Raw genomic sequence first — 16,988 nt, 5'->3', positions numbered from 1 at the left:
TTATACTAAACTAAATGTGGTTGTCAGTGTATCTTCTGATGGAAATCTGAAATTTAGACAATTGCTTGGACACTCATTTCTTAGAATATTCCTTCACCTAATTATTAGGAAAAAAGAATAAATCAAAGATTGAGGTACAATGTGCAAACATCCTATTCCCTATTGCTTTCCTCCTCAAAGACCTTAAATGGCAGATCTACTTTAGTTAATATCCAGTGAAGAGATTGAAGTACTCTCCAATCTTCCCTTTTGTTTGGAAACTAAGCAACATCTGAATCTTTGGCCCCTTGGCTCCTCAGCTATTTAGGAAATATTCTATCATCACTACATCATAGTAGCTACTTTACACTCAGTTACTTGGGCTGGATCCAAACAAGGAAATATTTATGTATTATCCTTCTAAGACTCAGCCTTCATTTGCCTGTTATATGTGTATCTATTGACTTCATTTGTATTATTGAAGTAGATTTGCTTTGCAAATGGCACTTTGAGTAAAGAACAAAGAAATATAGCAATGAGAATGTTGCTACATTGTCATGTATCATTATAGTCTTTTTGGTAAAGAGATTTCAGCTTAACGGGAGTAAGAATTTGTTCCATGATAATGGCATAATGAACTAGATAGAGGGTTCCATAAACGTAATTTTCTGTAACCAATACTGTCTTATCTTCTTTCCTTTTTTAAGGCAACAGAAAAGGGAATATAAAATTCTTCCTGTGAAATTATTATTGAAAATGAAGATAGAATATTGATTTCATCTCATCTTTTTATTCTTATATCTTTATTTTTCAAAATTTTGTTTCATAGAAGAATATCATCTTCAAATTAAACTAGGCTAAATATGATTATCTGGGTGATACAGACTCCCATTTAGAGTTGCTCTTTTTTTTTTAAAGGACCCTAATTCCTGACATATTATTCAATAATCATAATAGTTTATAGACATAAAATTTCAATTTTTACAAATTTCTTATTTGATAAAAACTCTCTGCATGAGTCAGCTATTGACCACTATCATCCTTTCATGATGCTTTTTAGTCTTTTAAATTATAAATTAAAATCAATAAATATTAATAATGAAAATATAATTAATTTATTTTTATCTTAAATAATAATCTTATGATTATCTTCAAGCATAATGTATACCAAAAGTTTTAGATGCAGCATTAAGAGATATTGAATTTGAGATCCTGATTTGTTTTTTTAACTTATGTTTTAAAAATGCATCATGAGGATATTTTTTAAGCTTTCAGGAGAATGCTGATGATTTTAGAGACAAAAGATTATTGTGTCTAACAAAACATATGTCAAGAATATTTTTGCAGTTAAAACTATATCTTGGTTAAGACAATATTAGACAAGTTTGGACATACCATCATATGTTGCTATAGTTTCAAACTATATTAATATTTTTATTAAAATTAAGTCACTAAATTTTTGCCTTGAAAGCATTTCTTTGTTATTATCATAATAATTTTATAAAATATGTCCTACCTTTGACACATAATGATTGTATGACTTTGGGCAAATCATTTAACTCCTCCCTGTCCTAGGTAATTCCTTAAGACTCTTCAATTGTAGAGAAGGTGCTAGTCTGCCTTTGATAAATGGAGTTTCTTCACCTGGGGATTCCTTACATCAGTGAAATCATAGGTGCAATCCCTCTTCTTTCCTTAAAATAAAATATATTTATATTTATTTTTTAACTTTAGCATTTTCTTTTTATATTAGATTTCTGGTTTGGAATTGTTTGGGGAAGGAGAGGCTACAGGGAAGAGGGGATTGTGAGGTGTTTGGGTTTTTTATTAATTTATTTTTAAAATTCTTGAATAGAAAAAAATTCCAGCTAACAAATGAAATATTTTCAATTCTAAGTTATATTAAAGAAGTTTTAAAAATGTATTAATTGCCCTTAAAGTTTAAATAAGATTTAGTTTTGTCTGGTTTTAAATCATATTTTGAAAATTTGCATTGCAAAGTGATTTAATCCTATGTGACTCATGTCTCAAAGATGACAATTTTCAGTTTCTTGGCAGTACGGAAGTGGAACAGCCCAAAGGTACCGAAGTTGTGAGAGACGCGGTTAGAAAATTAAAGGTAGGGAACTCAATCCAACATGGAGGACAAAATATTTCAAGTATTTTCACATAATAAGGATTTGTTTGATGGATAGAAATTCATTGCATGACTAATGTTGGGACATTTTTGTCTTTAGTTCATTAAGAGACAGACCATTATTGCACAAATATTACCAGATGTTTTTTTCATTCCTCCAAATGCTCAGGGAAGCTACTTGTGGTGTTTGTGTGGGAGGTGAAAGATAAGCATACAGATGTCATTCTTGTAACATAGCTAAGACTAATTGAAATATTTTGCCTTTTTAAAAAGTCATTTATGATTTTAATAGAATCATTGAGAAATTAAGATTTTATAAATATCAGTGAAAATATTTGTTCTTGATATTATTGCTCATGGACAGAAGGAATTCTAACCTAGTCCCCTTAACTGGAGGCTCATGATCAACCTAAGTGCCTACAATTGAGGATCCAGAGCAATTCATTAGCATAGTGTAGACACACTGCATGTACTCTTCTCCCCAGCTTCCTATTCTCCACAACACAATCCCTCTCCTCCCATGTATAGGCTGGGCTTTTTAATATTTTTCTAGAAGGATTGTATGTTTCATAAATTGTAAGGTTATTCATCAAGGCCCTTGAAGGAAGTACATTTTAAAATACAATTTTGGAAGAAAAGCAAATCCCAAAGATATCTTAGTCTTCAAGAATGAGAAGGTCTGGCAAGGTTCATGAGTAGTCATTAGGAACTGTTCAGTTTACAGTTCCCTGATGGTAAAAGGACAGAATTACACATCAGAGCTGGCAATTTCCTAGGAAACTCCACCCACCTTTTTTGGCAGGATGTTCTCCCAGAATTTTTTTTTTCATAATATACTGCACTCAGGATATTTCCTCAAAGAGTATCCCACCTCAAAAAAAAAATTTAAAACTCACTGGGATTTTTTAATTTGAAAAGCTCCTCCCTTCTTCAGAGTATTTCTTTCCAAAGATTTTATGTCTTTTTAAAAGATCCTTTCCCATGCATACTTTGGGGGTTGGGGTTTGTTGGAATAGGGTGTGTCATTTGTGGATTGTTTTGGTTAGTTTGACCAATTTTTGGAAATTCTCTGGTAAACCCACTTCAAACTTCTCAAGGAGTAAAACCACCTTATTATATTTTGTTTGACATTAAAAATATATAATTGAGTTAGTTTCCATTTGGAAAAAAATAATTGGAAAAGGGTTCATTGTCAAATGAAAAAAATATATTTTTTATATTGAAACTATCCGACCAGAACTATCCAGTACTAGAAGTGAAGAGGAGAAAGAAGAATTGTTTGTTCATTTTCAAAGAAGACTTAAGTAAACAATGCTGTCTTAAGGTCCTTATAACCCTTTGGCTAACCCCTTGAGTATTATATAGGTGGTTTTATGCCTACTTGGACAGAAATAAGAGAATCCTTTATCCCTGTCTATAATATTGTTCCTAAAGCTAGAGAAAGCTCTGATCTGAAAGTTCTAGTGTGATCAAAGCTTTTTAGGTTTTTGGAGTTTGTTTAACTTTTCAGTGATTTATTACAGATTTTAAGGAAAACAGTATGTGTCCACATGAAAATTTCAGAATATTTAAACATGCATATCAGTTCTCTGATTTTCTGCTAATGTTACAAATTAAAAGTCTCTTTAGGTTACAGTAAAATCACAGAATTTAGAGAGATGGTCTCTAAAGTTTCTTTTAGCTTTAAATTCTATAATCTATAACTGATTAATGATGAGAATCATTAAGTTTAATAGAGAATCCACAAATTTATAGGCAATGATCAGTGAAATAATTCTCATTCATTGACACCTTGTTTAAAATTGTATATTTCCTGTCTAGTTTCCAGCATGCAGGTTTTGTAATTCAAACTTCCTTCAGTTAGAATTTATTATAAGCATGTGTGCTTTTGTGTTTTAGGCATTTTAATCAGTAAGCAAAAAACATTTTAAAAAGCATTCAAAGAAAACCAGCAACTTCTAAGTAATATGAAAGCTTAATGATTTATAAGGATTAATATGTTTTGTGGAATTTCTTACTGAAAATAGACAATATGAAATAAAAACAATGCAATATAGATGTTGATATGTAGTTTTAAAAAAAATACCTATTTTTGATAAGTATTTTTTCATTTCTTCAAAAGTAATAAAGGACAAAGATGTGACTGAAAATCTGTGACTCACTGGGAAAAAAACTTGTTATAATTTGCTATAATTTCAGCCAAGTTTAATTTGTTATTAGGGTCCCCCAACTAAATAGCACCAAGAATCGTGATTATTTCCGTTTTATAAAGGATTTCTATTGTCTTTACCTATCCTATAAGTCTCCTCCCTTTGGCTCCTTGCAAAAAAGTTGCTACGATTGTCAGCAGGTGGCGCAAATGCTCCATTGCAAAAGTGAGGTGCTCTCGGTGCGATGTTAAGCTCTTTACACCTCCCCCACCTCATTTTCCTGCCCATTCTTTTGACATATGCATTCTGCTTTGAGTGGGTGTGTGTACTTGCATCTGCCAGGATTTGGGAGTTTGACATCCATCATTTTGTCATAGCTCCAACTGTTTGTACTTTGCTCCACAAAGTCACCCCATAGCTTTACTCACTGCTATGTCATTGTGTTGGATTCTGGTTTAAATGAATAACAGCATAGTTAAACTCACAAAGAGCCAGGGGACTAAAAATAATTGAGACATAAAATGTTTTGTAGTGACTTGTTAGCATCGTTAATATGTAATGCAGTTCAGATTTTTAAAGATGCTCAACAGTCTGTTTCTTGATGTCTTTTATAGTCCACCTTTGATGTCTGTTAGCTCTTGAATTAGTTAAAAAAAAAAAGACAGCTTAAAGACTATCATGAAAATCTTTATTTTTCCATTTTCTCTCAAACCTTTTTTCATTTGTACATTTCTTAATTGACTTAAAAAAATTCCAGTGATAAATGTATTTTCCTTAAAGTAAATACATGGATGTTTAATTTGATATGAATTTTTGAACTACTATTATAAAAGATTTAAAAATGTTTTTGTGTGTTTAGAAAAATTGATGTTTAAATGAAACAAGAATAAAAATAAACAGGAATGACTCAAATTTTTATTTATTGAAATTATACCATTGATTATGTCTGCAATGCCATGAATTTAGTTTCTAATTTAAATTTACTTTTTTCTTTGAAATTTAGGATGTTAAGATCATAATTAAACTTTTAGGGGTTATCTTGTTCAACCCTTTTAATGTAAAAATTTGGAAAGCCTGGGGATTTAAATAACTCTCTGAAAGTCAAAAAGGATAAAGTACTAAATCTGGACTTGAACCCAGGTCTTTTGACTATATTTATAAAGTATTAGTATAATTTATTGTAATATATGGTAGCAAAGGCAATTATATTTTAGAGAGTATTATGCACATCCATGTGTGATACATATGTTTGTATATGAGATTTTAATGCTCCTATTTTTTTTTTGGATTGTAGTCAAATAGAATAATCTATTAAAAAACCAAGAGAAAACAATTATTCAGTAATAGTAATAATTCACATTTAAATTCCCAAGATCAAAGATCTAGATCTAGAAAAGACCTCAAAAGCCATTTTTTTTCAACCTCCTAAATTTTCAGCAAAACCCTAGGGAGACTGACAAACACTTTAAAGTTTTCAAAGTGCTTTAATAAATTAATAAGATCCAAAATTCTTGACCTTCTTTTAATATCACAGACTCTTTTAGTAATGTGGTGCAACTTCTGGGCCTCTTTTCAAAATAATATTTGTTGCCTGCATTTATAAAAGAAAGAAATGATACTTTTGAGCTAGACATTTGTGAAAATAAATGTGTTATTGGATATTGGAGGTATTTTTAATACCATGCAAGTTCATCAATAGCCTAGAAACTATCATAGAACTTACGTTAACAGTGTTTGAATTGAAATCTTCTCATAACAACCCTATGAGGTAGGCCCTAAAACACTCCACATTTTTACAGATGATGAAACTGAAGATCAAAGAAATTAAATGCCATTCTTAGGATCACAGAGCTAGCAACTTTGTCAGGTTGAATTTGAACCTAGATCTTTTCTATCTTCAATTTTACCATTTTATCTACCATAGCATTCTGTAATGGGCTGAGGCTTGAGTTGATGCACTGAGGTCCCAAGCACATGAGGCTAAATAGTAATTGGACCATACTCTATTAATATATATATATGCTTGGAGAAAGAATGGCTCCTGCCTACTCTCTGTGCAAGCCCTGATGTGTTGTATAGGAAATGACGATTTTGGTGGGTGGAGGCAGAGAGGAGGAAGGGAAGGAGAGAGGGACGGTTGGCTGGGTTTTGTTCTGGTGGCTGCTGGTCTCGTGGCTTCTGGTCTGGCTAGCTTCTTGACTCAGCTGCACACATTGCTATTGCTGATTCCCTTCTACCTCTGATCTTTCTTCATCTCTACTGAGAATAAAGATTGATGATTTTCCCCTAACCTGAATTCCTGACTCCAGCTGATTTTAAAATATGCAGTCATCACAGCATTCTGCCTCTTTGAAATTATTCTATGGAGACATAGACCTGAAATTTGAATCTGGGTTTACTAACTTTTAGACCAACATTCCTTGAATTCTGAGATTATTTTTAGTTAGTTTGGCAGTCCTGAACCATTTTTTGTGTTTATCATTAGTCTCTTTCAAATCTGATATTTTTGTCCAGTTAATAAAATATATTTTAGAATATAGATTTCTATGAGCTGGTTAACTAAAGTATTGTTTGATATTTCTATGAGTTAAACTCTTCCATCAAAAGAGCCACTAAATGTACCCAAGTATTCATGTTAAGAATTAATTGTCCAACTAATAATTTTAGGGTTTCCATAGTACTTGGGACATATAGGTAGCATAGTTGATAGAGTACTAGACTTGGAATCTGGAAGAGTCATCTTCATGAGTTCAAATGTAGCCTCATACTTTTAACTATGAGACCCCAGGCTGGTAATTTAATTTTGTTTGCCTCAGTCTCTTCATCTGTAAAATGAGCTGGAGAAGAAAATTGTAAACTACCCCAGTATCTTTGCCAAGAAAACTCCAAAATGGGATCATGAAAAATCAGGCCTGAATGACTAAGAAACAAAAATCCATAGTTTATCTAGATTATCTTTCTCAAAAAGAGCAGTATAATTTTCTGCATGTAGTTTTTCAACTGCAAAATTAAGTTATAAAAATATTTCAAGATTTTACATTAATAGGATTAGACAATTTTTTTTAAAGTGTAAGAATAGATAATCAGGATTTTTTCAGATTAAAATGGAAAGATATTGGAATTTAAACAGAAAATCTATAAGTAGAAGAAAGGGAGAATAAAAGGGTAAATGAAAAGTACAAATTAGTTAAACTTTTAAAGTAGAGAGAACATTTAGAAAAATTCAAAGAATTTCTTTTTGGTTTAAATAGATTGTGAACATGTGATACATTGAAATTTGTGATATATGGGGAAAACGTAAATGTGTTTACATCTATACACATATATACACACATATACACACATACATATGCATATATATGTACACACTTATGTATATTTAAATACAGTGACCAATGTAGAAATAGAAAACAGAGGGAAGTTAGATGGCACTGGCCTCAGAGTCAGAAGGACCTGAGTTTAGATCTAATTTCAGCCATTTAACACTTCCTGGCTGTTTGACTCTGGGCAAATCATTTAATCCCAAATGCCTTACCAAGAAAAGAAAAGCATTAGAAAATAAAATTTCTACTGAAGCATTTGAAGGGAGTAATGTTGTATTAAGAAATAAGAAATGGATTCTAAGACAGGAAATTGGACTTCTCTACCTAACTCCACAAGCATGGGCAAGTTTTCAAAAACTTTTTCAGTTTCCTTAACTATAAAATTAAAAATACAGTCTTCTTTAATACTGTTAGTGATTCTAAGGTAAAGCAGAAAACAGTTGGTGAAACCAATTAATTTATTATTCATTCTCTACCTAAGTTGGAAAGGGAAAACAACAACAACAATAACTCAAAAACAACTAAGTAGAAAAGTTTAATTGCAGTGATTATTCTATAGCCAACTTAGAAACTCCAAAAGGTTATCTAGTGACTTTCCAAAGGTCACTATCATGCTTATGAGCTTGAAATGTAAAGGGGGCTTCCTGAGTTTCTACTTATTTTTTTCCTTGAGAAACAGCTCATTTGAATAGCTCTTAAAAGCCATGCTTAAAGTTGAGCTGATTGGCCTAGATACATTGACTTAAAATTAGAAAAAATAATTGATTAGGTCAATATTCCTATATGAATGAAAAACCCTATCTCTTTTCACTGTGCCAATATAGGAACAGAATCTTATAAAGGAAAAGAAAAACAATTCAATCTGCATTCTTTGGGAGCAATCTCAATGCCAATGTAGACAAAAGATCTACATTGGAGTAAAACCAAAAATCTTACAGAAAAATTTCCTTCAAATCATCTAAATACCTGTGGGTATTTTAGAGGTTCTGGATCCAAAAAATACTTAGGCTAATTATTCATTCCACTAAATAGTGTGCAGAAGAAAATCAAACCACTCCAGATTGGGGGGAAGGGAGGAAAAACAAAACCCAACAATCCACCCCTTGCTCTCCATTCTCACAAAGCATAAGTAACAAGTCATTCATTCCAGATTTGCTATTTAACCTGCTTGGCTTTGTATAATTCCCTAGGTGATTTCAATTTTAATCCTAGATTCCATAATCTTTACACACACACACACACACACACACACTACATAATGCAGCAATAATGAGCTAAAATCAACAGGCACACAATTAGACTATAACTTATTTCCCAGATATTTACTATAAAATGTATAATTATATTTACTCTGAATTAAATTTAAGTAGAGTAAAAATATATGACAAAGTGATTACAGAATGTCCCTTGCAATGAAATACACTTTAGATGGGGAGTGGGATGAAGAACTAAGGGGGGGGGGGAAGGGAGGGAGGGAGTGAAAGAGAGAGGGAAAAGAAAAGAGAGAGAGAGATAGAAAGGGAAAAGGGAGAAGGAGAGGGAGATAGAAGAGGGAGGGAGCTAGAGAGACAGATCATAGATTTAGAGATTGGAAGAAAGTTAATAGATCAACTAGACCAACCACCAAATAGGTATTATATACTTCAAAGAGTTTTTATGAGAGTAAGTATGTCTACACAAACACACACACACACACACACACACACATACAAGCAACTAGAGTGTTGAACCTGAAGTAAGAAAGACCTAATTTCAAAGGTAACCTAAGAAATTGATTATCGGCATGACCTGTGTTTGCCTCAGTTTCTTCATTGGTAAAATGGGGATATTAGTACATATCTTCTACGATCGAATGAGATAACTGTAAAACAGTGTCTGGCACTTATTAAACCCTTTATAAAAGTCCACTTCTTTGTTGTTGTTATATTGTTCTTATTCTAAGACCATAAGTTACAGAATACCTATTGGTCTTCTTGGATAAAGGGCATTTCCATATCCAAGATTTCCAAGACCATTAAGTTCCCAGGTTCAGCCTCAGTCCCTATCTTATTATCAGGAAATCTTCAGAAGGAAAGGAAGCATGTGATGGATAGAGAACTCTCCTGGCAATCGGGAATACTCATGATCTAAGTTTTATCTCTGAAATAGCCTGCCTATGTAACCTTAGTCAAATATGTATCCTCTCAGTATCCCAGAAGAATATATAGTAGCCTTGTGGAGGAAGGTCCTTACAGAAGTTCCCTTCATTGATGAAACTATTAATCTATTCTAGGTAAAAAAAGAAAAGAAAAAAAAAAGATTCTGGAGACTCTTAAAACCTGCTTCTCTTTTAGTAGTATTCTTTCTGCCTGTAGAATTCTGTTTCTAGAAAAAAGCAGCAGGTAAGAGGTACAGTGGATAGAACACTGGAATCAGGAGACTCATCTTTCTGAGTTAAAAATCTGGCCTCATACATTTACTAGCTATATGATCCTGGACAAGTCACTTAATCCTGTTTGCTTCAGTTTCCTCATCTATGAAAGGAACTGGAGAAGAAAATGACAAGTCATTCTAGTATCTTTGCCAGGAAAATCCAAATGGGGTCAGGAAAAGTCTGACAAGACTGAAATAAGGACAGAAAAATATCAAGAACCTAATGCATAAAAATTGCTGATTGTTTTATGATTTAAAAAATCTACAGATTTCGCTCTGAGCTTACTACCTTGATGAGAAATTAGGAATGTTTACTAATGGCTTGGAACACTGGAATGTGAAAAATATTAATGTTTTTGAAAAATTTTTTAAAATTTAGTTACCATTATCAATATCAACATTTTATTATAAAAATCCCAATATTTTAGGGTGTGATTACAATAATAATGACAATTATTGCTTTTATTATTCATATTTATGCATCACTTACAGTTTTAAAACATTTTCTTCAAAAAAAAACAGGGTCATAAATAGTTAAGTATTTTCTTAACTTTGCTGGTAAAAAAAAGAGAGAGAGAGAAAAAAAGTAAGGTTTAACCAGATTAAGTGACTTTATTTTAGTTATAGATTCATAGGATCATAGATCTAGGACAAGAAAAGGATCTCATAAACCATGGTGTCTTGAACCATATCATTTTACAAATAGAGAACCAAAGGCACAAGAATATTAAATGACACTTGTAAAAAGTGTCTAATCTGAGATTCTAGTTCTTTTACTCCAAGTCCATGACTGTGGTGTTCTCTTCTTTTTTTTATAATATGATAGTTCTCTCTGGGAGCAGGTTTCTTGTGGAGGTTTTCTGAAGGCAGCCTTAGTTTCAGTTCAAAGTAATAATCACTTCAAATGCAGCCAGGTATTAAAATCCAGTCTTTTATTGTGTCCTTCCAAGTCCTGAGCTTCAGCCCCTAGCTCCCTCCAAATGTCTCCAGCCAGCACAAAGGTGGAATATGGAATGACTCTGTCTCCGCCTCCGAGAGTGGGCTTCTGTTCCTGGTGCTGAGAGTTTCTTGCTTATATGCCGTACACTGAGTACACACCAATCAATATATCACTGGGAAACCATTATTTGTTGTAGGATTAAATCAATTCTAAACCAGATTTAAACATTGTCTCCTCAATTCCACTTAGTACCTTGTTTCAAGTTCTAGCCCATAATACATGACTCTTGCCATTATAGTATAGATGAGCCAGGGGTTAAAAAATGGAAATGAACACCTTTGATTACTATTAAAATTAGTTCTGAATAGCCCAAATTCAATGAATCAGATAATCTAGATGTTTAACCTAACTATAATGGGAATTATTTCCCGTTATCCCTTTCAATATAATAATGATAACATTTATCTCACACTTACTACATAATGGTAATTATTTCCCTTCTCCTCCCTTTGAATCTATCTGTAGTGATATTTTGTTTAGTGGAGTGAGTGATTTATACAAAATCTGCTGTTTTCTTCCCTGGTTCTCCCCTCAAAAGTTGATACCTTTCATAATGGTAAAAATGCCATTATTTTTTTCCATATTCAGTGAACATCTGCTGTTCTATAAAGACCAAAAAGATCAAAATCATAGAAAAGTATTTCTATCTTCTTTACTTCTCATTCTAAATAGTAAGAAAGAATTTATTCAGTTTTTTCATATGTGATAACAGAACACTAATAACAATAATTTTTTTATTTTCCTTCCTGGGAGTTTGAAGCATGCTCTTGTGATGTATAAAAAGTTTGACAGGCATAGTTTCTGGGTAGTTGATAATTTTATTAATCATGTTAGCAAATGAAAAGTAGTCGGTGATATTCTTGAATGTCAAAGACTACTCAAGGCTTATATGCCCCTGGGAGAGTTGGTGTTCTTAAGGTTAGCAAGGAATTCTAATTGATTAACAATTAATGAAAAGAATAAATATTATAATGCGAGGAGGGCCTAGTCTGATGAAGGATTGGTCAATATGACTTTGATTATGTTATTTACTTCTAAATCACCCCTGGGCTTGGTCAAGCTAGACAAATGATCTACTTTACCCTTTGCCCAAACCTTCCTGGAATTCACCTTATATTAAATTCTTTCCAAGGCTTTCTAGTTGGCTGCAGCAATAACTCCATCCATAAGTGAGCCTAGGTAGAATAAAAATTTTGGGAAAAGTCAGGGATTTCCCCAATAATTTGTTGTTTAATAATTAGTTCTTTAGCTTTTCATAGTTGTAGTTTAGCATACATAATCACCTCCAATCATTTGTCAATTAGGGAATGATTCAGTCAGAGATGGGAACTTTTATATGTATGCTATTCTTTTCAGATAAGTCTGTTATATAGAATTAACAAAACAATTATTATTTGTCTGTATTTAAATACAAATTAGAATGTGAAAAAAATGTGTAAATAGTTAACAAAGATGTCATATAAATTCAGTTTTTTTAGTTGGTTTGAAAAACATTTTAAATTACAGACTTGAAATGTAGATATTGATATTTTGACTCCCTTATAAATAGAAATAAAATGGTTTTCAATACTTTTCATTTTTTAGTTTGCAAGACATATCAAGAAATCTGAAGGCCAGAAAACTCCTAAAGTTGAATTACAAATATCAATTTATGGGGTAAAAATTCTAGAACCAAAAACAAAGGTAAGAAGCTTCAAGTGTTCAGAATGGTTTCAAAAGGACTATGGTCTTCATTGTATTGGTTTACTTGACTTTTATGTTTTCACACTATTCTTACTTCTGTACTTGACAATTTACCCAAAGTGGCCCACTGCATGTTCTCTATGGTCCACACTATATCTAACAACTAATAGCCCTTTGTTCATTGTTCCTATTCCCCGGAACACTCTCCTTCCTCTCTTCCTCCTAGTCCTTTTCTTATTTCCTCATCTATTGGTACTTCTCCCTCTGCAATTAATTTAATTTGTTTTACACAAAAAAATTAACTTAGTTCTTCCACATATTTTCTCTTTCTTGCTAGAAGGTAAACTTCTTGAAAAGAAAAAACAAACCAAAAAAAGGTTTTATTTTTGTCTTTCTGTCCCCAGAGTTTAATACATTACACATTGCCTTGCAGACAGAAAACACTTAATAATTTTTTGCTGAATTTTATTTTAATTCATTATATCTCTTTTATGGGTTGCCATGATTTGTTTTAGTCCCACAGTAAAAGAATGAATACTGTTATCCTTAATTTTCTAGCTAATTATTTTTTTTTTCAATTGACAACATGGCTTCAAAATGCAAACAGTTTCAACATTGTTATTCTGGGTCTTGATCATTCCTACATCTGTAGGAATTCAGTTACCTGAAAGGAATTTTATTTTTTATTCAAAATAGGTTTTTTAATTAAATAATTTTCTCTCTTATACTATTTAGGGAACCCTAAAGCTGATATTTTGACTTGATTGTTAACACAGAGGAATTTATAATCAAGAGCTATTTAAGTCTGTTTTAAAGTTTAAAAACACAGGGTCACAGATACCTAAGTATTTAACTTCTGACTTCTGAATTGTTATTTTATGTATAGAACTAGGAAATAAATTAGTTTTTTAAAAAAATTTAGATCCTTCAATCTTCATAAAAATAGACAAAATCAAACTTTTGAAATTTTTGTTTCTACTTTTTTTTTTTTTTTTTAAAGAAGTTACTTATTTGGGGCCTTCAAAGGCAGGGTGCACTCATCCTACTGGAGCTAGATCTCGTACAGACATCTCATTGGCTTTAGTCATACTTATACTCACAACTACCAAAAGATCCATCAGTCTCACCTTTTTTTGTAGTAGGAATTATGTGTACTGCTATTTTTCAGAAAGTTTTGTAAGACTTCCAAGGAAACTATAGAAGCAAAAGATTAAATATAATTAAAAATTTCCACCTAAAAATATATATGTGTACATACACACCTTTGCACTTATATATATATATATACATACATACCTACATACCTACATTCTAGGATTTTCTATAGAATGAGATAATCCTATAAGTTTTTAAAATTATAACATTTAAATTCAGATTTTCAAAAGCTAATAAGCTGAGTATTTTCTAGCACTTGGCTCTGTTTATCTTATGCAATTTTTTTTATCCCTATCAGCACAGTCATTATTCTGTATATACAAATGTTAATATTTACCATATTGTATCATAATGTTTGCCATTTTTCCTTCCAATCTTTTCTTTTTTTGCTTTTCCTTACTTTTTCCCTTTCTTTTTCTTACTCTCGCCTTTCATCCATTCCTATAAAGCCCTATAAAATTATACAGATGATTTGATCTATAGCTTGCACCATATTTTTTTCCTGAATAGTTCTGCTAAGAGGTTAAATTGCTTCAAACCATGTATTAATGGTGTGTGCTAAATGTTTCCCACAAATAAGGGACCACTATTTCATATGTTAATGACAAATGTAACTATGGAGATAACTAAAGTTTGGAAGATAACTTTAGTCAGTGACTTGCTAAGTATCAATCTCAAGTGAACAAGATAGTCAGGAGAGGAGGGCTCTCCAAAGAAGAGGGATTTCCTAGCAATAGAGAGATTCCCTATGTATTACTTATGGAATATACTATAAAAATTGTATTGAGCATAGGAAGACTACAGGATTACTTGAGTCAGGTTCATAGCCAAAGAAGAGACATTGCATCTACACTGGGAAGTGATTGTGTATTCTTATGTCCTTTCAGAGACAATCCATTGAGTTAGTTTGTTTCTTATTTCTTAGTTATTCCAAGGAGATAATGAACTAAGTTGAGAATTAAATAGGAAGAAGAGATCATTCTAACTTGTATTTGGGAAAGTGTGTGTGTGGTTTTTTTTGTTTTTGTTTTTGTTTTTTTAAATGATTCCAAAAGGCTCATTGCTAAAGAAAAATATCTTTTCAACATCTAGCCTCTTTTTTGAGGGGTATTCTTTGCTAGAAAAGGCAAACACATGTATTGCAGCCCCAAATACTCCCCAGGCATTCCAAACCAGATTTAAAAAAATATAATTGGGAAATATTTAATAATAAATGAAAATATAATAAAACATAATTAATATAACATTTTAAAACTAAGTAGAGCAGTTCATAAGGGATCCCATGTACATTTTAGTGGCTCCTATTTCTATATGAATTGGACACCATTGCACCTATGCTACAGATCATAAAACATCACCATTCTAGATATGAAAATTACTGGTCCCCCAAAGGATATTGAAAAAGTGCATCATGGGTATAAGCAGAATCATTGTTCTGTCCAAAGTCTAAAATTTATCTAGTTCAATCAGTTCAATTTTTTTTCTAAAATAAACACTTATGACCCATAAAATTCAATTAAGATTACTTAAATGTTTAAAATTTTTAAAAAACATAATAATTCCAAAGAATAAAGAATATAAAACACAGTTCTCCCAATGCCAGGAATAACTGGAAGAAGTACTCCAAAGGCAATTGATACTGACCTTCCCTTTGCCCCAGGCCAATTTTTGTATTTTTTTTTTTCATCTTCAAGGTTGGTTTTGAAACAACCCAAATTACTTCTACAGAAATTATTAGAATATATTTCTAGTAAAATTTGCTTGTTTGAACAACCTAAAACTTCTGCCCTCAGTGATCCATTGCACCATATGAGAACTAGAAACCTGGATAAGCAAGGACATTACTAAAAATGATCTAAGTGTGAGGAAAGATAAATATCAATATGTGTGATAGAGAAGCAGGTTATCCAATCATGACATTAAGGGGAATGTTAACAAATGGACATTTGAGTGCTATACAGTTATTAAAGGGTCTGGAAGAATATTTCAAGTATTTTGAGTAAAACATCTCTCAAGGATATATGGAATGATGAGTAAGAATCCCTCAGGATAAGAAAGCCTATAGAGAGCCAAAGTGCCAGTGGTATCATATCTATGTAGAGGAAGCCCAGATCCGTTTGTCTAGCCCCCTGTCTCTCTCATATCCCTCATCAGCCAGCTATCTGTTAGATATTTTAAACAGTTTGGCTCATAAACCTCTCAAACTCAAATTGTCTAAAACAGAACTGTTTATCTTTCCCATAAACCCTTCCAGCTTACTACTATCTTTCAGGTCACTCAGGGTTCACAACTCTCTCTCTCTCTTTTTTAAACCAAAATCAGCTTTAAAGTCTTAGCCTGTTTCCACCCACTTTACAACCTATCTCCATGATTTTTCGAAGACAATCTTACTATAAAGTTCTCTCAACCTAAAATTGCTAATTTAGCCCTAACTTGTAGGAAGCATAATTTTCCCTAGCTCTTAGTGCTATCTTGTCTAGTTTGTAATGATGAATATATTTTATTTCCAACATTAAAAGACAAGATCCTTGAGGAGAGAAGCTATGTTTATTTATTTATTTTTTTTTAGTTTGTATTATATATTCAGCACAGTGTCTGGTCCCTAGTAGACATTTAATAAATGTTTATTGATTGGTTGGTTGATTAATTGATTCATAGGGAAAAGTACCCACACAAATGAGACTATGGATCTGCTGATATAAGGAACCCAAGGTACTTAATCAAATCATGTCAGAAATGAACATAGATTCTCATAGTTGTTAGAACCTGGTCACCTTATCCAATAAATCTATCTGGATATACCTGAATGAAAATCTTCTCCATAATATACTACTACTGACTAATAGAATGGGAATCAAGGCAAATAAATTCTTAACTAGTTCTTATTAAATGAACACCATCCCTTGCCAAAAGCATTTTTGTTGTTTTGTCATATCTGACTCTTCATGAACCTGTGGACCATCACACACAAATGTTGTCCATGAGTTTGCCATTTCCTTCTCCAATGGATTAAGGCAAACAGAGAGGTTAAATAGCTTACTGAGAATCAAAAAGCCAGTAAGTATCTGAGGCCATATTGAAACTTGAGCCTGACTTCAGGCCCTATACTCTATCCACTAAAACACTTATCTGCTTGGCTAAAACTATGT

The 16,988-nt window shown here is 32.1% G+C and overlaps 1 protein-coding gene across 12 annotated transcripts in view; it reads left to right on the top strand.

Moving 5' to 3' along the window:
• The window catches only part of GULP1 (GULP PTB domain containing engulfment adaptor 1), a 493,495-nt gene that overhangs the window by 301,964 nt on the left and 174,543 nt on the right, over positions 1-16,988 (top strand). For 10 of the 12 annotated variants that reach the window (XM_031960329.1, XM_031960335.1, XM_031960338.1 and 7 more), the window contains 2 exons: positions 2,027-2,098; positions 12,586-12,684. In XM_031960329.1, the coding sequence (XP_031816189.1) occupies positions 2,027-2,098; positions 12,586-12,684 (171 nt within the window). The remainder of the gene's footprint in view (positions 1-2,026; positions 2,099-12,585; positions 12,685-16,988) is intronic. The other 2 variants (XM_031960337.1, XM_031960340.1) reach the window with 1 other exon arrangement.

The sequence above is a fragment of the Sarcophilus harrisii genome, chromosome 3 (assembly GCF_902635505.1).
Source record: "Sarcophilus harrisii chromosome 3, mSarHar1.11, whole genome shotgun sequence".
Classification (NCBI taxonomy): Eukaryota; Metazoa; Chordata; class Mammalia; order Dasyuromorphia; family Dasyuridae; genus Sarcophilus; species Sarcophilus harrisii.
Note: the sequence above shows the minus strand (reverse complement) of the source record. Positions and strands in the feature narration are given on the sequence as shown.